A 24,045-nucleotide genomic window follows, 5' to 3' on the forward strand; every position below is an offset into this window, starting at 1 on the left:
AATAAAAAAATCATGAGAAGAACAAGAGTGACAGGATGGAGGTGAGGAGAGTGAGCATCTATGGCTTCATCTACTTATCTGTTTCTAAATGAAGGTATTTTTGTGGGAAAAAAAAAAAAAAAAAAAAAAAAAGGAAGTATTTTAGTTAGAGATTGCATGAGAATCTTTTCATGTGTTGTTTTATGGTAAAAACGTTGTGTTGGGTAAATTGTTGCTTATGATTTTCCCAAGAATGCTGATATTAAGTAAACTGAAGAATTTAGAAAAGGAGCTGGCAAATAGGAAACATTTCTGAGCTGCTGAAAACAAACCCTGAAGAAAAATAATCTGTTCTGCTTTTGTTCTATTAAAGCTGCTGCCTACCAGTCAAAAGTTGATGATGTGGATGTATCAGGTTATTCCTGATACAGGGATGTATGGGAACTGCTGAATCACGGCCCGAACCTCTGACCACCTGAATCAGCCCTGGGAGCACAGGTGAAGACAATTCCCCTGTGCTACTGGAAGGGGGGGGAGCCTGGCTGCGCCGCTCCTAGACCCCATTTAAGAACTGACTACCACTGGGGAAGGATGTCTTTTGGAGATTGCTCCTCTTGGAGTCTTCTCAGTGAGCCCAGGACAAAGGTAAGCATTCCATCCATTCTTCTTTAGCATGATAACCTGTTTAGCCTAACTTTCCTGTATAGTTCTTAATTATAGCATCTGTATATTCACTGATTACACAAGGGATTGCTATCTGATTTCTACAGATTTGATCACTGATTGATACACATTTTAGTTAGCCATCTAATAGAGGAGGAGGAGGATGTAGGGATTTCTTTGTTGACCAGGACACTGTCATGTATTTATTTTAAAGAGAGGAAAAAATGCCTTGTTCTGTTGTTCTAAGTGAAATTTTTGAGGTACATCTTAGGAAGTTTATTTACATTATTCAAGGTAGACTTGTATGCTGTTTAAAAGGTACCGTTTTCTAACTAAGAGGGCATCCATGAAACCTGAGATACAGTGAGAATGTTTCCCCTGAATTCAGAAGAGTTGAGATCTCATCCTGAGTACCACTCATTTTTTACTGATGTAAAATGGTGCATTCCTGATTGACTGAAGCTTATTGTTAGGTAAGCACTTACTGTAAGATTCTGTGACCAATGAGGTAATGATATGAAGTTTTCAAAATGATTCCTTTCTTCCTGATGCTCATAAACAACACCTTAAAGGGCTTGGAGACAAAGTCTGCTGTTGTCTTCCTGTTCTTCTTGTATAGATTTTTTTTTTATTTTTTTTTTTTTTTTTTTTTTTTCCCCTATCCCACATATGTTTTTACTGCTGATGTTGTTCAGGAGAGTTATTGTGAACTGGATCAAATGATTGATTAAACCGCAGCTGGTTTTTAAAAAATATTTCTAAAAACTAAGCATGCTTTTAAAATAAAACAGGTGAAGAGCTCTATGAACCTTGAAAACAAATGTACGAAGTAGTGAAAAAATGATTATTTTGCTTTTCCACATTAACTTTCATAGTGTTTGGGTAGTATTTCCTAGTTTAACAGAAAATAATAGATATTGCGTGTATTGCTAATCGCCTGGTCACTGCTCCTTTTAAAATGTTTTGACTGCAAGAAATGAACAGAAGATGTATGCTAGGAGTGGTGGGCTCTAGGTTCTTGTGCTGTGGCTATTATCAATTGGTTGTCTGACAGGCAAGCTTACGTTTTGTGATGTTGTGATAAACTGTTATTTTTAAGGTGCCAGATTTGGCCCAAGAACATGAGTGGGCAATTTATCCCAATAGTTCCCATAATCAACTGTGAAAACCTCCAACTGTCAGGCTTTTTTTCTACTTCCCTGCTCATCACAAGCAAGATGCCGTCACTAGTCAGAAATCTTCCAGATGGTACGTGCAGCTTTTTGGGGTCTGCCTGATGAGAGTGGTAAATGATTAAGTACTCACGAAGGTAAGCATCAGCTTGTGACTACTGCTCTCTTGAATAATAGAGCAAGGTGTGTTATCAAGCCAACAAAGTGCCAGAAAAAATGTAGGTATGTGAATCTCAAACACCACTTTACCTCAGATATCATTTGAGCCTGCCACTTTACCACACTACACCATGTGAAATACTCCCAATGCTCTGCAAAGGGCCATGGGAAGACTCGGGCACCACGAATGACTGTACACATCATTAACTCACCTAAGGGGTTGCAGGGGTTTTGGTGGGACTAAGGGCAGAAGGTCGTGTATCCCTAAGCTTTGCATCCTCCAATTTACCTTCATGTTTGTGAGGACCAGGGAAGGATTCTGAGGCTTGAGAGTGTCATTTGATCTTATCCAGGCAAGCACAAAGTGGTGTAGCCAGTGAACTGTTGAGTTTCTTCTGGAAATGCTATGCTTCATAAGTTGTTCCTTTCTGAATAATCAGAGAAATGTATGTGTATTAACTTTTTAAAAATCTCTGCTGTAAATAGGCAGTGTCTCTGGAGCTAATATATCCAGGCTATAAAGCTTCTGGTTAGGACATGGGATATCAGTTTTGCCATTTTTTTTTATTTTTTTTTTCTTTAGCTCTGCTTCCAGAGATGTAGCTCATGGGGGAGGGGGAGGAAGATGCCTTTGTGTCCATCTTATCTGTTCTAACAAAGTAAAAGAATTGAAGAGCATAGCTGTCCACCTTTGCAGTGACCTCAGAGAGGTTCTCTACAGAGTGGGTCTGTAGGAGCAGCCCTAGAGCTCTGAAAGGCTGATGACCAAAGAGGTAGAAGCTATCATGTGCATACATGAGGCCTTTCAGGAACAGTCAGACTGAAACAATGATGGTATTATCCTTGCAGACAGCACAACCGAATCTTAGCAAAATATATTGTTTTAAAATTTCTGCTCTCCTTTATGTCAGGCCAGTTGTTAAATATTTCATTTTTTTCATACTGTTGGATCAGCTGTTGAAAGCCTCCTAGGTGAGTGGTACCTGACCAAAAGTCTTTAACACGTGGTTGGGAACATGCACACATAATCTGTAGCTTGTTCTTCTCCTGATGTCAATCTATCTCTCTTACATTTGTTATTAATTACACTGCCTATTTAAGTAATAGTACAGGGCTGCTGCTTTTTTTTTTTTTTTTTTTTTTTTTTTTTTTTTTTTTCAGGATTCCTGACAAAGGCTTCATCTGAGTGTTTCACAGAATCACAGAAATATCAAGGTTGGAAAAAACCTACAAGATCATCCACCTATCACTGATAGTTCTCACTAAACCACGTCCCCAGCACAAAATCCAAACGTTCCTTGAACACCTCCAGGGTCAGTGACTCCCACTTCCCTGTGCACCCATTCCAGTGCCTGATCATTCTTTCAGAAAAGTAGTATTTCCTAACATCCAGCCTAAATCTTCCCTTCTGCAGCTTGAAGCCATTCCCCCTGGTCCTATCACTGATGACACGAGAGAAGAGGCCGACCCCCAGCTCACTACAGCCTCCCTTCAGGAAGTTATAGAGAGCAATGAGGTCTCCCCTGAGCCTCCTCTTCTCCAGGCTGAACATTCCCAGCTCCTTCAGCCTCTCCTCATATGGCCTGTGTTCCAGACCCCTCACCAGCTTTGTTGCCCTCCTTTGAACACGTTCCAGGGCCTCAATGTCTTTCTTGCAGAGAGGGGCCCAAAACTGGACACAGTACTTGAGGTGGCCTCACCAGAGCTGAGTACAGGGGGATGATCACTTCCCTGTTCTTGCTGGCAATGCTGTTTCTGATGCAAACCAGGATGCCATTGGCTTTCTTGGCCACCTGGCTGAGAGTGTTCCTGTCCAAGCCACAGGCTGCCAGCTTCTGCAGGAGAATACTGTGGGAGACAGTGCCAAAGGCTTTGCTGAAGTCTAGGTAGACCACATCAACTGCCTTTCCCTTGTCATTAGCTCCTAGAAGGAGATCAGGTTGGTCAAGCAGGAACCCTCTGTGAACCATGCTGGCTAGGCCTGATCCCCCAGTTGTCCTGTACGTGCCATGTGATCTCCCTCAAGACAGTCTGCTCCATTTCTGAATTCCTGATGTAAACATATATTAGTATATATTAGTGCATAATGTACATATATATATATTCCTATATAAATATAATATATACATAAGGAACGGTGTTTTTCTATTAAAAACTGGAGAAAATTGACTGTACATGCAAAAAATGTAAAATTGAAGCATGATACTTGGTGGAGAAAGGTACCTGATAGGTCTTGTGGAGTTTAAAGGCTAAAAATGGCTTGAGGCTTTCTACATAAGCACAGTATGTGCAGTTCAGAAGGAAGAATATTTTCAAGTTTGGCTCCAAATATTGAAACTAAATTTAGAGTGGGATTTTTCAGAAATCCTGGTGGATTTATAAACTACTTAAATGCTATCCATAACCTCTGATAGAAAGAAAGAAAGACAAAGTAAGATTCCCTGAGCTGATCAATAATTAAATGTATGTTTGAAGGGATTTTTTCCTCTGCCTGGCTAAATACACATTTAAGTTGAAAGTTACATTATCTTGTATAACAAAAGGCTGTGGTTCAGTCTAATCTCAAATTATGTGCAGGATGGCTGCAGCATAGGTCACCTTAATACAGCTGGTTTATAGGCAGTGATGTGCGAGTGCTCTTTGCTCACCTTGAAGAAATGCTGCCTATGAATTGTAAAATACTAGAGCACTCTTCTTGTTTGCTGATTCCACTAACAAAATTGCATGGTATAATTGAAGGACAGGATTGGTTGATTGGGATCACGTTTTCCCTTTGCTTTATACACAAGATATATGCCATCATGAGCTGCTTCACTGAGGGCTATCTTGGAGTATTGTTTAGACAGTGATGTCTGGATGCAAGAATTGGCAGAGGGGGGCTGAGAAGAAAAAGGGATGTATACTACAGGGATGGTTATGCACTCTTGCTGATATCTAGAGGAACAGAAATTGAGAATCGTGTCTGGCCTTTTTTAATATGTGGCTAATATATGGAGGAGAGCATTCTTCACATTGCTACTATGGTCAGCACATCCAGTGTTGTGGGGTGGGAGAAAAATCAGTGTGGATACCAGGATTTTCTTTTCTTAAGGCATTTTGATTTATTTCAATTTTGAAGCAGAATATCCATAACTTGACTTGAAAAGTTTCACTTTGAAAAAAAACCACCATCATCCCTTGTTCCTATTGCCCCTTTCAAAATACTTGAAAATATTGTGGTAGGAGGCCATTCCAAATGAGAAATTAAAACACCTTATTTTGGAATCTCAGTCTTCCCAGAGTACTGAGTTTAAAATTATTTTTTCTCTAAAATCATTTCATTGAAAAGGCCTTATTTCTACTTATTTACTCGTTTGATAGATAAACCTTAATGTCTGCACTTTTCTCTGAATTAATTTTGTTTTAAGCTATTCTCAAAGCCCCAGTAAATATTATCTGAGGTTTCTGTGATATTGCAAGACTCATCCTGTTTCTGACCACATCTGTGGAGCTAAAAGGCTTCACTTGCACCAAATTATCACCATTACTGACTATGCAGCCAAGCTTGCAGTGCTTGTACCAGTAGCCACACTGGCTGTATTTCAGACCATTGCTCTTTGAAGCACTTGACTTTTTTTAAGACTTTAAATCATTCCTAAATTTTCTTGAGTCTAATTCTCAGTTACCCAATTGCTCCAAAAAGGATTAGGCTTTACATTTTTCTGAAAACACTTCAATACTTTAACCCACGCAATCTTAAGTAAATGTACCTATCGTTCCTTTGGCTTTGTTGAGTGTTCCAATCACTTACATTTGTCATATCTGACAAATCTCCTGCAAAATGATCACCACTGAATGATGAAAGTAAAAAAAAAAAAAAAGAAAAAAACAAAACAGTTTTGAAAAGGAACCCATTTAAATATAGATACTATAAAATATAAAAAACCAAGCACTGGCTAAAGCAGTGTTTTGATGTACTTCTGTAGCTGCTGATGCTGAAAGCCTGCTGATTTTTTTTTTTTTTTTTTTTATTCTTACTGTGGTGGTCTTTAGAAGAACTAAACATCTGTGCTTTTTTAGCATCATTTCATTAAAAAGTATTCATGAAAAAGAGAACTTCATTTTTTTTAATGTAGATTTGATTAGGTAGAGACTTTCAAAAAAAAAAAGAGAAAAAATCATTAAAGACTGATCTTTATGCCTTATGAGAACACGAATATTCACTTTCTGCCGTCTCTTCTGATTTTGATTTAGTGGGGTTTTGATTGTTTTAATACATGTAAAATGTAAGTGTGGTGAATCTTTTCTTGTCTGCTGCCTTCCTTTGCATAGCCAAGAAATAGCTGTTGCTGCTCCTTAAGCTTCTGGCATGCTCTCGTGTTGGCAAGATATATGGATTTGTGAATCTCTCTTCCAGTGGCACTTGCATTTGTATACCAAGTAGATAAGTACACTTCCACAACAGCAACTGATTACTTCCCTGGTGCCAAAGCCTACCTGATTTTAAGTAAATGGAATGCAAGATTAATGCTTGGATATGTCTTATGTATTATTAAAAAAACAAAAAACGCAATGTTTCTTGTTTGCTGTTACAGTTCTACTAAGTAGTTATAGCACTTAGAATAACAGACCCACAGAATCGCCAAGGTTGGAAAAGATCTGAGATCATGCAGTCCAACCACCCATCTATCACCAGTATCTTCCCACTCATCTCAGTACAGCATCTAGATGTTCCTTGAATACCTCCAGTGTCAGTGACTCCACCACCTCCCTGTGCAGCCCATTCCAGTGCCTGATTGCTCTTTCAGAGAAGTTTTTTCTAACATCCTGAATCTCCCTTCCATGCAACTTGAGGCCATTCCCTCTAGCCCTGTTGCCAGTTACACAGGAGATCAGAACTAATAGTTTGGATTTGAGTTCATATCTAGAGCCAGAGATTTGGGTTGCTTCTCTTCCTTCAACTGTTGACTCTAAAATTTGTTAACTGTTGTCAGCATGCTAAATGCTTTCTTGAGATCTTGCTTAATGCCATCACTTCTTAAAATCCTACAACTTGCTAGAACTGGAATTTCAGAAATACTGGCTAAAACATCTCAACAAGTTAAACATTTATTAAAATCAGGGTAGGTGGACTTAGTTGACTTACTGCCAGCTGCAGTGACTGTTAAATGTTGAAGATGAGCAGTACAGTAGGTGCCAGGAATCTGTGGAGTCTGAACAGTTTTATTTCAGCTATTCAGTAGTGCCATGTCCTCTGTGTCTGTATGTGCACATTAGGACAGTATTTACTTCTTTTAAAGAAGATGATTTATTTTCTTCGAGTTTGGGGATTGTAAATATGAAGGATGATGAGCTGCACCTATGCATGTGCACATTAAATTGCTCACAGCCACTTAACAGGGGTTGTTTTGAGTGATGCAACCTTTGGGAAAGTATTTTTCAGTTTGTGAACAGAGTAGAATTTTGAACCACCAAAAATCCAGTATTCTTGGTCAGATTTCAAAATCGTACTCTTACTATGCTTTTCATGAACAACTGTCTCTCCCTCCTCCTCTCTTCTGCACAGACTGCGGTTGGCATTGACATCTCTGAAACAGGGAACTTGAAACTTCCTTCTGGTAATGTTATGATTCCAATTACATCTGTTACACAACATAAATGCCTAAAAATACCAATTCTCAAATCGTTTTTTCTTAGGCAAACTTGAGAACATCAGCAGTGAACAGTGAGTGCTTCTAGAATGCGAAGTTCAAATACTTACACTATCCTACTTTTTAATTATCTCCTTTTCAAAGCCCTAGTGTGTGTACCAAGGTACCATCTGAATTCTTTTTTAAACTCAATGGTTTTATGTACTGCTTTTCTTTAAAGGGGAGAACATTATCTATCCGAGGCACTGTTGTGTTCTTGACCACTATATTCAATAAAAAACTCAATGACTCTTAAAAATTAACTTTCTTCCTTTGCACCTTTTAGCATATGCTGGCTCTTCCTGGATGTTAGAGCAAACAACTTTATGTACATTTTTATAGCTTTGAGCTCTCCATAACCCTCCTTCAGATTCTCATTTAGCCATCCATGTTCTCTATAGCCTGTGATGATACTTCTTAGATTCCACAGGTATTGCCAAGCTTTTCTTTCTGTAATTTTTCTTTCTTGTATATTTTTCTTCTATATTTTTACCATCCTTTAATACTTAAAAATTGTTTGCTTTCAAATGCAAGTTTGTTTCTTTTTTTGCTGTAATTTTTTCTCCTAGACTACTGTTCTTTGCAGGAAAAGAACAAACTGCTGTTTGAATCTGTCCAACTGCCTTCAGCTTTATCAGTTTCAATTCACTTTCTACCTTCAGAAGAGGAGGGTAGAGCTAAAATTCTCAAGAGAACTGCTAGCTGAAGAAAAACTGGTACTAGTAAACTATGACTTACAAAATACTAGGTGTGTAATCACTGTGAAGTCTTGCTGTAAGGACCTTTTGAGAACAGAATGCTATAGGAAAAACTCATGAAAAGAGTTTAGGATGTTCAACCAGCGGATGAGATGAGACTCCAGTGCCAATGGGGTGTTACGAATAGAAGTTTTTGTGAAGGTGTCTGATTTTATCTCAGTAAATGTTCAGTAAAAAAAAAACATTTTCATTCTAATATTCCTGATCAATATATGTTTGACAGCAGAAAAGACTGTACTAGTGTCAAAAAAACTATATGGATTGTAGTATCAGTTAGAAATTTGCCTCCTAAAATGAGTAGTCATTTCAGAAAACATTGTCCTAGTTAAGAATTAAAGTCTTCATTATTCATTCTTACTTTCATTCCTTCCTCGCTCCAAGTGGAGGCTAATTTAAATATTCCTTTTTCTAAAAAGATGACCTGCTTAGAAAGTGATACAGACCAGGCACTTTGAGCATCCAAACAAACAGTGTGAACGAGAGCTAGATTTTTAATTCATAGAAATTCTTCTCAGTGCCCTATAGCTGCCTGGTGATGTTCATATATATATATGTATACTTGTAAATAAATCAGGAGTAAAAAGGAGCAAAGGCTATGATAGACTGAGGGGCTCACAGAGCTTGGATTAGATTAATAAATTATCATTCTTACACAACAACAGCATTGCTTTCTATCTTCAATAATGCGTAACAGATATCTAGGGTCAGATGCATTTGTAACTGTAAGGCTCAAAGGCTTGAAACAAAGATGTATCTCAGCCTTTGTGTTTAGTACCAAAACAGAATAAAAATACTGCTTTTATTAAAAAAAAAAAAAAGAGTAAATGAAATTAATTTCATAAAATACATCTGCACTTATATAGCCTTTTCTCACTGACAAAGGATCTGAAAGAGATTTCCTTATAGTCATATAAATTTCCTATTATGAACTCTATTTCTGATTATTTCTGCTTAAACGCGTCTTTTAATCACCAGAACTCCAGGCTACTTTGTGTTAACTATGCCCTATTCCAATCTCCAGCCTTACAAATTATGAACTACATTTGTTGCCTCCCTACTGTGCTGGCTGAATCCTACTCAAAAGAATAATCTCCCCAAATTCAGAGGAGCTGCTCACGTAACTCTTCAGCAGCACGTTAAAATATTGTAGAGCTTGCACCTACGCATCTGAGACGATCCACGTCAGTTATTCTGCCTCTGTGGCTTCTTCCTGTAAATTCAGGAGACCATAATGCCACCCTACCAGAAGAATATTTACTCGTTTGGCATCTGCAACCTAGCAGGAAAATTAAACAACTCACTAAGAGGGATGCCTCCCTGAAAGAGGGAGGTCTGTCTCAGGAGCGTGTGTCAGTCCTCATGCTTTGTGAAGAGCATCTTGTTTTCTTTCCTTGATGAGCCAGAGAACAGCGTAATCTGCCTGGTAGCTGTATGAAAAGCTTATCTAGTTCATTTTGTATTCATCTGAAGTTGATCCGCTTAATTATTTCTTCCATTAAACAGCCCAGTGCTGCCTTTTCCTGTTGGAATAAGTGTCTGTATTACAGGAGGAAGATTTTATGCTCAGAGGAGCTGGGATTAGAAGAACAATCACTCTGCTATCAGAGATTTGTGTTTGGAGGCCGATTGCTTTGGAGCACATAGGAAAATTTCTGCGTTGATGCGCATCTGTGTTGTGACATAATTTCAAGCTCTGGCATGGCAGCAGATATTCTAGTCCACAGAATGAGAACTGCTGGTTTGGGATAAAGAAGACATGTAGCGCTATTAAAAATCACAAGGAAGCACACGGCAAAGTAGGCCAATGCAACTGCTTATAGCTGACTTCATGGGCTGTGGTGTGCAGCGCTCTCTTGAAACAGAGCATTTTGGGGCAGAGGAGGGATTGATGCATTCTTTTCTGTTACTGCAGCGAATTCCATTAGACCATAATAAAACGGAGAATAAGGGAAAGGAAAGGCTTTGAGATCTCTGGCTCTCCAATGTACCGAGATACAAGCACTCTTCACAAGTATGGCAAACTTGTCACGGGTAGTTGTGCGGAGCTTCCCTCTCTCCAGTGCTACCTTGGTTTTTCTCTCCTGTGCTCTACTCTCCGTTCATCTGCACCTTGTGAAATTGCCTAGCATTTGTCTGCTTTGCAGTTATGATCATCTGAAACAAGGCACTCACAGATTAAATGACTGAGAACTCGCTAGAGTTGATGCAGTTTCTGTTTGCAACCACAAACTGCCCAGTGGTGCTCAGAACTTTGCTAAATGTTACTTCAAAAATGCACGAGTCCTGCCCAGTACTGCTTTGGAGCACAGCCACGTCAGTATTTACTTCAGCAGCTTCGCTGAGCAGCCAGTTGGATTCAGCTTCTGCTGTCAGTCTGGAGATATCCTAGCTGCACAGACAAGGAAATGTGCTGAAAGCTGGTTTCTTGTGTGACGCTCAGAAGGTTTCCCATCATTTTTACTTGGCCATAACCTTTGACACTTCGGAAATATTAATTAGCAAGCCGAGTTCTCCATACTTTTTTTTCCCAAGACTGTTATCTCAAAATTCAGATCAGCCAAAATTGGATCGTGTCTCCTTCTGTGACTCGGTTGCTTCAGAAAGTTCTCTGTTAACTGAAAACCCAGTGACAAGTCAGCTTATGAGTTTTGTTTGGATAAATACGTTTATGCTTCCTGTGAGAATTCATATTAGTAGGCACTAATAAATGCTTCCTGGTTCAGGCCTGAAGCCTTTAACTTCAGACACTACAGAGAACCTGAGTACATGCTGTATCCATTTTGGAGGAAAATGAGTAAAAAACCAAATGACATAAAACTTATCTTTTGTACACTTAAAGCACTGACTAGGAGCACCTCATATCACCGCAACTCCACTGTGAAGGCACATTCAAGGTCCAGGTGATTATAAACTGGAAACACTGAACTTGGTTGTGACACTCAATGCTGTTGAAAGCCAGGTTTCATTTGGGGTGTCTGTGACTTGCTTTGTCAGATTCTTACTTTTCCTTTTTCATTGGAGAGCGGTAAGCTTCCATAGCAAAGTCAGGCTCAGCCTTCTCTGCCACCAATGTTCATGCCCCTGCCTGCTATCCTCAGGAGAGTGAGCAGCTAATGCTGCTGCTGAAGTTCCCTCCTAGAGTGAAGAGGTTTATGTGGTGGGTGCACAGCACACCCCATATAAAGATAGGCAATGCTGAGTAAGAAAACTGTAAGTATGCTTAAAACAAGAGCAATATCTAATTTCAAAAAGACATCGCAAAGAACAACAACAAAATAATTTAATCCTCTCAATCTGTAATATGCCAGCAGACCACAGAGATGCGAGGTGAGAGTCTCTGTTCAGGACTGTAATTCCGTCAGGACATACTGAACTGTTAAACAGTGTCTTACCGTCAGTTATATATAGGCTTAAATGCTTTCCTGAAGTGAAGTCTAAGTAACATACACCTTGATCTTACTAGTTGTAATGTTGGGTTTGTTTGGCTCTCAATCATGCTCTCCATTTGAGTATGATTTGATCTTTCAAAAGATCAAATGAAATTTGATCAAATTTCAAATCAATTTTCAAATGAAATATTTGCTGACCCTTGGCATCAGCAGCTTTCCCTTTGTGGATTTCTGTAGTGCGTCATTCTTGCTGAAAGTCTGTTCTCCATAGGGTCTGCATTATTAATTTCTATTTGCTTTACTAAGAGGCTGGCTCATGCATTAAGAATGCTTTTTTTTCCAGGAGTAAAATTTGTGGTCTTGTACCTAATCCCAAGTGGGATTCCTTCATTGAACTTCAAGATGTAATACAGACATATTTCACAAGTTTCCCTTTTCCCTACATAAGAAATCTGTGCCAATCAAGGACTTAATCCAATCAATTACATTTTTTTCTTCTATGGAATGTGTACTGAGGTGTGGCTGTAATTTATTTTTTTCTGTCTCTTGAGTTTTGTAAGTCGCTTCTGTTTTGGACAGTATTGTCTGAACTCAGCTTGCCTGGATTATAGATGAGCTGTTATCTGACTTTATATGAAAGCACCCTTTTAAAGCACTAAAGAATGCTACATGAGAAAATCTAAATCTGTAGTTCTGATATGTATACTGTAATTTGTGGGGAAATAATGGAAAACAAAGAAAAACAAGCGAAGTAAGAAAAGCAGTGTTTCCTCAGTAAATTTTAGATTGAGTGAGACTTAGAGGAAGGCTTTCTATTATTCTATGACTTTTCTATCCTATTAGAAGAGAAATATAAGGCATTCTTTTAATATAGCCAAAGAATGAGAAATGAAGACTGAAATTGTACTGTCAGCTTCTGTGGATTAAGGTCAAATCTCAAGAAAAATAGAGAACAGAGTATCTTCATTCATAAACTGATAAGTGAATTTTAGTTACAATCAAGTCATGGAAATAAAATAAGAAAACAAGAATTTAAATTAAAAAAAAAAAAAAGATTGTACTTACATTGGTGACATATTCAATATCCTTCCAAATATTACATTCCCTGGGAAAATCTGCCAATTCTAAAAAATTATCCACTACCACTTGGCCAATCAAGTCATGCCTGGAGAATCTGTCAAAATCATAGACAGAGAAATGGAGCTTCCGTGCATTCAGATCATTGTATGGAACAGTAAATAAAAAAACTTCATCAAAAACTGGATTTAGGGTTTTTCTGTGCACTTTAGTCTGGTGTTTTGTTTTCCTATCAGGAAGGAGATATATCTTCACATATGGATCTGAAGTTCCCGAGAAGTCTTTTGCTGGCAGGTTGATGGCCTTGTGTATCTTCACTATCAGCTGCTCTAAATCACAGTCGTATTTCAGAATAAAGTTCAGTTTTCCACATGCCTTGCTATTACTCCTCCGGCCATCATCTGTGTCCACGGATCTCTGTTTATACAGCTCTGGCTTAATGCGGCCAATTCCAGTCAGTTGCTCCTGTTTCTGAACCTGCTGAATGTTGAAGTCAGGATTGGAGAGGTTGAGCTGTCTTCGGATTGAGTTATGCCTTAAGTGAAAACAAGAGAAATAGGTTGGGTTGGCGATCATAAGAATCTGTGCACACAGTGAAGATCCTCTTTTCATTTAATGTGTTTTCTCAACATACAACATCCGCAGTGTCAGACTTTTACTTGCATAATGTTATAAAACACAATAATTAATTTTCTCAATCTAGTGGTATAAACTCTCCAAATTTGGCTGAAGAATGTAACAAACTCAAATTCACTGCCATTGCAAATCTACTGTATTACAGTCTATTGCCAGTAACTGTTATCAGTTACCATTTTCTGCAGAATCTTCTGGATTAATGCCTATGAAAATAGGTCATTACAGGCTAGATCCTATTACAACTGACATACCCACTGAGCTTGGTGATTTCTGGTGTCAAGATAAAGATGAAAAAGAAGATACTTCTTCATAGCTCTGCGTTTCAGTGACTTGTTGATCTCCACTACTACCCCATTGCTAAGTGAACTATTCTGGCCTGAAGTTATTTGTTGATCCTCCCATTAGTTGTTTCTTTTTGTTTTTCACTCATGACTGATGTAATGAGCTCTGAAGTACTTAGGCTGCAAAGCTCCTTTAATTTCATTACTCCAAGGAGAGAAAGTTGTTTTATCTTCAGTCCAGTGAGATTTATTACCTGGATTCACTCTTTTATTGTGATTGAAATTTCCACTTCATGAGATAACAGAAATCAAATCTGCAATCACTGCAGGGGTGAATCACTTTCAGGGATGTGAAAGCTGGATTAGGTAAAATCTTAATTTTATGAGTTGGTTTCTACTTTATTGTCCCATTCATATGCAGCAATTGTTCAGTGTATTGGAGTACGATGAATTGTGGTTGAATATGAAAGGATAACGTGGAAAATGCTGACATAGGGTTAAGTCAAAACTATTTATATTGAATGTAATCAACAATAGTTATTTGCTTCTGCTGTTCTTTTATTCCTTCTAAGTGTGTGTTTATGGATGTGCAAATCCCCTTACAAACTACCCTCATATTTTTTTCTGTTGGTATACAATAAATACATAATTTTATAGGTATACATAGGTAATTGACATGAAAAAATATTATCAAGTCACAGAAGAAGATGTATACTGTTCAACTGTAAGTTCCTCGGAGCAGTGGGAGGTGCAGAATATCCTTGGAGCAGTAAAAAGGAGGGAATGCTTCCTTGCCGAAGTCTTAACAAGGATTGTAGCAGAGGCAGGTGCCTGGTCTCTGTGGCCACACAGGAGACTTATGCAAGGAAGGAGAGGTAGGAGCAGAGACAAAGGTGAACAAACGAAAGGTGTGGTACAATAAAGATGGGCCCCTCCTTTTTCTGGAAAGGTCTTTTGAAAAAGACCTGGGCAAACATATGAGGTAATGAATGAAACTGTAATGAGCGATCCTACTATCAGCAAACAGAATAGTGAGGAGACCTGGGCAAGTCATTTCCTTGTGGGCATAGAGACAGACTAGGAACAGCTGGCAGAAAAACAAACTGCAGAAATTCACAGAAGTGAAGACGTAATTGTGGCTGTTTCTTGTGAGATGACTACACGGTGGTGATACTGCGCATTTGTGGTCGTTTGACCACATGTCAGAAGTGCTAGCCTGTTGTAGAAGAGTTCCTATATTTGATTCCATGATTTCACGATACCAAAGACATATAAACATATGAGAGTTCTTGGTGTTAGATATTCGATATGAATCTTCTGTTGTTAATGAATCTCACAACATGCTTATTTCCTAGCACTTTGTAAACAGAGCAGCACCAGCCCTGTAGTTCTGGGGTATCAGTTTTGGGTCAGAATTCAGCCTTGCATGCGGTAGAGTGCAAACTTGAGCATCTGTAATTGTGGTTTGACCTCAGCGATTCCTACATCAAAATGAGCCCATTCTTACACTAATCTAAAGAGAAAAAGTACTTGGAGATTTTGCTTCACAGCATTAATGTTGTTTTGGGATCTTCTCAATTTCTGCAACATATGTTTTGCACTACTGGCAATTCCTGAAGTGGCTGAGAGCTGCTGTCCTTTTACCCAGGTGACCAGAAAAGAGGCTACCAGGAAACTCTTGGACGACTGCTGTACCTTCCCAGCTAGACTCAGAAATTTACTGACTGACTCTCTGCACATTGATCCTTTCTCTTACTGTGTGAACCTTAATCCTTTTATCATCTGTCCCCAAATGGTCACACCCTGCTTGTTTCCTGTTCCCTCCGGGGTTAGTTCTCCTGTTCCCCTGGAGTCTTCATTGACTCTTGTTCAGTCACTGTCACCCCCACAGTTATGATTGTGGCTAAAATCTATGACTTTAAGTCCTATCCCTAACTCTTGCAAGTGTTTCATTAGCTTGCCCTACTTTTCTTCGTTAGCTGTTTTAAAAATGTTCGAGGAGACATTACTGAGTGCTCAGCATCACTGCTTAGTGCAAATGGATATGCTTTACAAGCTAAATGTAGGCTGTTATGGTGCTTTAAGGCACCCACTTCTCTCGCTGCTGACAGAGAGGCACAAATGAGGCAATAGCTGACACAATGGTGGAATGTCATTGTGATCCTGTGCTTTTAATCTAAGAGACTTGTGCACCTTGATAATTTTACATATTTTTTTAAAAAAAAGAACATGACCAGTAATTATGAACTCGTAATAGACCAGCATACCAGATAGATAATCAAGCTGTAATTCTTTGGCTATGTCCATATTCATTAATAGTAGAGATAAATTGAAGTTACTGACCGTGCAGAAGAGGTTGGTTCAGTGATCTGACGATGCATTCGTGCATTGTGTACACAGTTCTCCTTTGTCTCCCCCTGAGCATCCACTGGGATATCAGGAGAGGTGTGGCTGATCTTCATGGAGGACTCTGGGTAGGTTGTTGGCTGACCAAGATAATCCTCGCTGTAGTCATGGTCATTGGTCTCTGTATCTGTGTAGTTCAGGGACTCTTGTTTCTCTTTGTTCCCAAATGGCAGGCCACGCTCTCGCCAAGGAATCCAGCAAAGCTTCCAGGACACGAACAGGGACACACCAAACAGAGCAAGACCACAGGCTGTGACAACTAGGGAAAGCAAGCTTATTGAGATATCTGCAAACAAGAACACATGTATGGCACGTTTAGTGCTTTTTGTTAGGAAGTCTGTATCTCTAAGGCATAGAATATGAGAAGTAAATGTCTCTAGATCGCAGGTCTTCAAAAATTAAATTCTGATTGGTGCAGCAGTCACAAAATGGGAACATATTAAATTTTCTATTCTTTTTTAAAATCATTTTTTTTCCAATAAGAAAAGAACAAACTTATTTTGAACTTCAGTGTAAGACTCATTTTGATAGAACTGAGTTTATATTTTCCTTTCAAAAGTTAAGTGTATTGAAGGGCCTTTCTAAATATAAAAAAAAGGCTTTCTATTTGATCACTCGGTTTTCAATTGGTGAGAAAGTTAACACCTGCAATACATGTTTTCCCTTTATTTTCCTTTTGAGTAGTGCAGTTTCCTTCATATTGTTTGCCAGTTCTTACTACCTTCTCTTCTAGAGACTGTTAGATACTTTCACAATCAAAAACATTTGCACATGCATACATGGATTTTTTAATGTATTCAACTGAAGTATCTTGTGTTATTATTAGTTATTTTCCTCCCAATCCTAGACTCATTCTTATATTTGCAAACAGTTACTGACTATGAATACATGTCCTGCTGTTCATCGTTAGTTTAGATACTAATATCTCTTCAAAACTGAGATTTTTAACTTTGAAGGCTCTTTACTCCGCTTCCAAACTTCTGGTATAAAAGGAGTGCAGAGATGACTCTCGAGTTGTTTTTCTCCACGTTCCTAGCATTATCCTACTCCATAATCACATGAACAGACTTAATTTACAACTAGGAGAGAATTTTCTGTTTTGTTTTGTTTTTAGTTGCATGTTAGGAAAATGACTCAGTGGAGCAGCTGCTTTTATGGTTACAGTGTTTTTGAAATTAGTTTCTCTGCAGATTACAGAACAGATCACGCCATAAACACAGCGTGAATTCTATTTTACAGCCTCAAATTATAAGCAACCTTATCAAAGCCATTTTTCATACTGCTCTATGTATTTAGAATATCAGCCTGCATCTCTATAGGTAAGAGCTAGCCTAGATTTTAAAAGAGTGGCATGAGGTTGAAAGGTTGCTCTTAGTGGGACAGTTATTTAAGGATGGCAATTCAGATGAAACAGCCTCAGTTAATTTGAACAAAGAATATTTTTTATAAGTGAAAAAGCCAGTAGACTCAGCCCCTGATGCGAGTCATTCTCACTGGCCAGACAGATTAAATTTCTGCAGAGTGGAGAGTGACACTCCAATCAGCTTCTTGCAGGAACTGTCTGGTTTATTTTGCATGCTGAAAACCAATTTTAAACATTTTTAGCCAGAATCATCTCTTCTGTCCTTCTCCCAGTATGAAGACAAAGTTCTTTAGCAGTGGGGACAGCCTAGCATCTACCTACAGTTACAGCAAAGCGTTTCAGAGCTAAAATTAATTAAAGAAATTCCTCCCATGCATAAAAGGCAATGTGGGAGAAAGTAGAACAGTGGTTCTTGATATTTTTGGAATATTCACCGGTAAACAAGCCTGGCAGTGGAGGCAGAGACAACTTCTCCGTATGATTAAAAGGCAGAAGAACTGGGATGCAGTCATGAAGGGGGACCTTGAGAGTAAAGTGATTTGTCTTAGATTCCCTGGAGGAAATACACTAGATGTCTGCCAAAAGGTTGCTTTTTCAAAGAACTAATTGGTATAAATGATCCAGCATTGAAGGAAATGAAAAACTGGGAGCTGTCAGAACGAGGCAAAAGATCACAAGGTGAGAACTGAACAAGAGACTGCAGAATGCAGAATGCAATGTGTGAAGGTGAGGAACAATTTGAAAGGCAGACCAACAGTTCCCAACCTTGAGAATGATGTTAGCAGCAAACACAGCCATCTAGAGAACTGACATCATGAGTAAAAAAAATAAAAAACGATTGCAGTATAAACTACATTTCATTCAGAGAGTTTGAAAAGCTTTACTAATATGATTCCTCATTTAACGGAGTAACAGTGAGAACCCTCACCTCATCACTTTCAGAGAAGATGGTTGATAAACAGTTTAGGTGACTTGCCAAGATACAAAATAAGAAGTGATAAATCTTCATCATCTTGGTTTTACTTCTGACTCTTTAGGTGGAAACCATGTTTTTTTGGTGTGGCTGTTTTATTTCTGTGGGTGGAAAAGGGACGATCACATACCCATCTTACGGCTATAAAGGAGAGTGGGACTGAGCAGCTCTAAACTGTTGCCTTTCACTGGCCAGTAATTTTCAGCTATTACCCTCCTGGCTATCAATTTGCGGTAGCAGGCCAAGTTCAGTTTAGATAGCTGAGGTCAGTGCAGTGTCAAGCAAAGAGGTTCTTTACTGTATCCTGGAGCTGCTTTTACACATAAATTCTTCACAGACACTCATAAGAAGAGAAAAAGAGATTCAAAATGTAAAAATATATGTATTTTTTTTGTTTTGTAGTAACAGCATTTGTGGGACAACCAGGGGATCGGGCTTAGCCAGAATGGGTTCATGAAAGGCAGGTCCTGCTTGACCAACCTGATCTCCTTGTACGATCTGGCAGATGAGGGAAAGGCTGTTGATGTAGTCTACCTAGACTTCAGCAAAGCCTTTGATGCTGTCTCCCACAGTATTCTGCAGAAGCTGGCAGCCTGTGGCTTGGACAGGTACACTCTTTGCTATGTGAAGAACTGACTGGATGGCTGGGCCCAGAGAGTGGTGATGAATGGAGTTAAATCCAGCTGGTTACCAGTTACAAGTGGTGTTCCTCAGGGGTCGTTATTAGGGCATGTCTTATTCAGTGTCTTTATTGATGACCTGGATGAGGGCATTGAGTGCACCCTCAGTAAGTTTGCAGATGACACCAAGTTGGCTGGAAGTAGATCTGCCTGGGGGTAGCGAAGCCCTACAGAGAAAGCTGGATAGCCTGGATAGCTGAGCTGAGGCCAATGGGGTGAAGATCAACAAGTGCCAAGACCTGCATTTTGGCCACAACAACTGCAGGCAACGCTACAGGCTTGGGGCAGAATGTCTGGAAGACCGTGTAGAGGAAATGGACCTGGGGCTATTGATCAGTGCTCAGCTAAACATGAGCCAGCAGTGTGCCCAGGTGGCCAAGAAGGCCAATGGCATCCTGGCTTGCATCAGAAACAGTGCTGGCAGCAGGAGCAGGGAACTGGTGAGGCTGCACCTTGAGTACTGTGTTCAGTTTTGGGCCCTTCATTAAAAGAAAGACACTGAGGCCCTGGAGTGTGTTCACAGAAGACAACAAAGCTGGTGAGGGGTCTGGAGCACAAGTCACATGAGGAGCAGCTGAGGGAACTAGGATTATTTATTCAGGAGAAGAGGAGGCTCTGGAGAGACCTTATAGCTCTCTACAAGTTCCTGAAAGGAGATGATGGTGAGGTGGGAGTCAGCGTGTTCCCATGTGACTAGCAATAGGACTGGAGGGAATGGCCTCACGTTGTGCCAGGGGAAACTCAGTTTGGATGTTTGGGAATTTTACTTCCTCTCCAAAAGAGTGGTCAGGCACTGGAATGAGCTGCACAGGGATGTGGTGGTGTCACCGTCCCTGGAGGTGTTCAAGAAACATTTAGATGTTCTACTGAGGGATGTGGTTTAGTGGGAAATATTGGTGATAGGTGGATAGATCTTTTCCAACCTTGGTGATTCTACGATTCTGTGATTCTGTGACAGAAACATTTTAGCTTTGATTATTAAGAAATGCTCTTATGTAAGCAGAATATTTTGTTTGTAATTCAGGTAAATTGGCTTCATATTGAGATGATTTATTAAGTGCAATCAAAATAACATGTGAGCACAACACTCAAAGGTATACCTGATGAATAAAACTGATCAGTTTCTATGATAATCTTAACTTTCTTCCTCCTAAGTTAAATTTGTTTTGTAAAATTTCTTCTTGCTTGCCTGCACATCTATTTCCTCAAAAAAGACTTGGTCTGCATTAACGCAAAATTCCTTGGCAATTTAGGTGACATATCACAATCATAGAATGGCCTGGGTTGAAAGGGACCACAATGCTCATCTAGTTCCAACCCCCTGCTATGTGCAGGGTCACCAACCAGCAAACCAGGCTGCCCAGAGCCACATCCAGCCCAGCCTTGAATGCCTCCAGGGATGGGGCATCCACAGCCTCCTTGGGCAACATGCTCCAGTGTGTCACCACCCTCTGTGTGAAAAACTTCCTCCTAATATCTAACCTAAACCTCCCCTGCCTCAGTTTAAAACCATTCCCCCTTGTCCTATCACTACCTATCCTTGTAAACAGCCGTTCCCTCTCCTGTTTCTACGCTCCCTTCAAGTATTGGAAGACCGCAATGAGGTCTCCTCGGAGCCTTCTCCAAGCTAAACAAGCCCAGTTCCCCCAACCTTTCCTCATAGGAGAGCTGCTCCAGCCCTCTGATCATCTCAGTGCCCTCCTCTGGACCCGCTCCCAGAGCTCCACGTTCTTCCTGTACTGGGGGGCCCAGGCCTGGACGCAGCACTGCAGATGGGGCCTCACAAGAGCTAAGTAGAGGGGGACGATCACCTCCCTCTCCCTGCTGGCCACCCCTTTTTTAATGCAGCCCAGAACACAGTTGGCCTTCCGGGATGCAGGCGCACACTGCTGGCTCATGTCCAGCTTCTCGTCCACCAAAACCCCCAAATCCTTCTCCACTGGGGCTGCTCTCAAGGGCTTCTCCTCCTAGCTTGTATAAACACCTGAAATTTGCCCCTGCCCAAGTGCAACGCCTTGCACTTGGCTTTACTGAACCTCATTAGGTTTTCATGGGCCTCTGCATGGCTTCCCTTCCTTCCAGTGTATCATCTGCAACGCTCAATTTGGTGCTGTCTGCAAAAATGTCTTCACTGATCTAAGAGCTGGCCAAGTGAGCTGCAAGTTAGCATTCCAGAGATTCTTAGACAGAGTTGAGAGGAGTCATATCTTCAAGGATTTGCATGTTTCTTTCTGACTTTTATGGTTGCATCTGCCTAGGAATTATATACATTATGTTCTTCTTGTGACAATGAGCACTTCCATTTTTTAAGAATTAAGAATATACAATAATAATACAAACAAAACAAAATAATAAAAGTTGTCGTGACGGCATATACACAACCGTAGTTGCACGCATACAGGAGAGTACCCAAACTACACACTGGCTTATAGAAATGAGCACTGAAGGTCTGATGTCAGTACATACTGAAGTTTTATACTGGTTGTACTATAGTTGACCACAGAGGTAAATTCAAAGCTTTATAACCACTGATCTAAACAGTTCTTCAAATAACGTTTGAAAAAAAATTGTAACAAATGTTACAGTACTTAAAAAAAATTAAAAAAATCAGGAAAATCAAAACAGTGCATTTCAACATTCATTTACTGCCCTATCAGTGAAGTAACCGCAGGCATGCTGCTCTCTGAGTCTGAGGCGTCAGTCTGAGTTCACAGAAGTGATGTAAATTGCTGCTAGTGACTGCTGAAAATGAACCTGTTACATGCTCTTACATTTCTGGAGTAAAATTGCACAATTATACCTGGAGAAATGTGGCCACATCAAAGGGCTAAAGGGGGGCACTGAATAAATCAATGAATGGGAAAGGTGAGATGTTACTGAGAACTTGTTAGATTCGGAGAGAAAACAAATCTTCAGTGGGTGACAGATGGGGGACAAAAGACAAAGATAACAGCTATATATCATCTTATGTATTGTTATCTTCCAGCTTGGCAAATCCCTTGTACCTTCCTGTCAACAATACCCACAGCTGTTTACTCTGGGAAAAAAAAACAACCAACCGATTATGATGATAAATGACAAAGAGCCATATCAATAACTAGCTCATTAAGGCTAGAAATTCTGGCAGCTGCCAAGGTTAAGATGTTCCAGCTTTTATGGAAAAAAAAAAAGGCTTATTTTTGCCTGTACAAATAACAAATTAACCTGTACGTAGTAAGAGAAACATTTCTTAACTAACACATATCTTTAAAAAGGTCTGCTCAGTCAGAATTTAATTTGTTTTTCATTCATTTTGACATGAAGGGTCAAAATACATTGTAGCATTTCAGGATTTTAATGCTGGTAGTAACTTAACTGAAGACTTTAGCTTTCCATGTGTCTAGAAGTATTACAAGCTGCAAGAGACATCACAGTGCATTTAACACCTAAGAAAAGCAGGATTTTGTTTTAGATGTTTAAGGAATCTTTTGCACAGAGACTTTTTGCACAAGAAAGGAAGCATCCACTTTTGAGCTCCGGAGAATCTGTGGTTAGCAAAAGTATCAGAAACTCTTATATATCATACAAAAAGTCACTTATTGCAATGACTGCTTGTTCAAATCTATTTACCACTATCAAGCACTGTGAAGAAAATGTATTATTATTTTAATGTACCTAAGAAAAATGTTCAGCAGTTGAGAAATTAGCACTTAATATTTTAAAAGGGAATTCAGCACAGTGACCTCAGGCATACAGAAAGAAATCCTCTGTGCACATTGAATAGCCTGAGTTTGACTAGCAGCTAGTTGCAAGCTTAGTGTACTCCCAGGACTGGGATTATTCAGGAATAAGTGATTAAGATTAGGTGTCTTCTAACACCTTTCTTGTCACAATCTTCAGAGTGCTTCTTTGGTGCAAAATGCATTCATCATTATTGTTAATCAGCTGGCAACATCAACTAATTTCAAATACCATACAAAGATGGAAAGTAATGCAACTCTAGATAGAGAAAAATGTAATTTAAAAGAATCTTGAGAGAAATCTGTAAGCTACTGTTTTTCAGATTTTCTGTCTGAACAGCTTAGTGATGTTGTATCTGAGACATTCACTCCTTCTGTGCTGCTGTGTGGGCATGTAATTCTTAGTCTCTGAAAGCTACATTTACACACATGAGTTTTTGGCCCATGATGTGCAACACCGCAGATGTTTCTGTTGGTGATAATGTTCTAGTATGCTTTTTTTTTTTCCCTGAAGAGACATTTTTAAAGCCAACACTTGGATAACACCAAGACCTATTTGTTTTAGTAAGGGAAAAAATATTTTTTTGTATGTTTACAGACATCTTCCTTGTAGTTGTAAGTTTATCGTACACAACCAGAATAAATTCTTTCTAATAGACAGCTGCAAAATAGAATGGAAACAGGTTAAATTCCATTCTGGGTATCAGCTGAAGCTGTGTTCTTGCTTCTTTCCACACCTGAATGGGTAAACTCCCTGAAACTAGGTCAGCTCATCCAATTTTCTTCAAGAAGAAACTGTTGTTTCGACTCACTGTTTTCTGACTTTTTAAACAGTATAAATCCTGTAGGGATTTCATTGATAGGGACCACTTCAGACATTTTACTGATGATACAAAAAATAAAGTGCAGACTATGATTATGCTTGCATTCTATATTTGCTCCAGGTCTCAGCTCAAAGAACCACCTTACTCACCACTGCTGTGTCTGGATTAGGTCTGTTAGTCTGCGTGGAACATGCCTCAGCTCTGAGATGTGGACCAGCTGCTGAGATACAGTAAGGCACTGCTTTTTAGATGCTTACCCATTGGGTTGTTACTGTGTGACTCATACTACAGCTCAAT

The 24,045-nt window shown here is 39.5% G+C and overlaps 1 protein-coding gene and 1 long non-coding RNA gene across 7 annotated transcripts in view; one reads left to right on the forward strand and one right to left on the reverse strand.

The window, feature by feature from the left end:
- Window positions 1-24,045, reverse strand: part of SYT9 (synaptotagmin 9) — a 69,077-nt gene that overhangs the window by 21,140 nt on the left and 23,892 nt on the right. For all 6 annotated transcript variants that reach the window (XM_042881923.1, XM_042881924.1, XM_042881921.1 and 3 more), the window contains exons 2-3: window positions 16,127-16,475; window positions 12,855-13,401 (exon numbers count right to left, since the gene is read on the reverse strand). In XM_042881923.1, the coding sequence (XP_042737857.1) occupies window positions 12,855-13,401; window positions 16,127-16,475 (896 nt within the window). The remainder of the gene's footprint in view (window positions 1-12,854; window positions 13,402-16,126; window positions 16,476-24,045) is intronic.
- The window catches only part of LOC122185801, a 119,040-nt gene continuing 95,366 nt past the window's right edge, over window positions 372-24,045 (forward strand). The window contains exons 1-2 of the long non-coding RNA XR_006180975.1: window positions 372-624; window positions 23,869-23,978. This is a non-coding gene — a long non-coding RNA (uncharacterized LOC122185801). The remainder of the gene's footprint in view (window positions 625-23,868; window positions 23,979-24,045) is intronic.

The sequence above is a fragment of the Lagopus leucura genome, unplaced genomic scaffold (genome assembly GCF_019238085.1).
Source record: "Lagopus leucura isolate 7727_CA_CO unplaced genomic scaffold, USGS_WTPT01 Super-Scaffold_100033, whole genome shotgun sequence".
Lineage (NCBI taxonomy): Eukaryota > Metazoa > Chordata > Aves > Galliformes > Phasianidae > Lagopus > Lagopus leucura.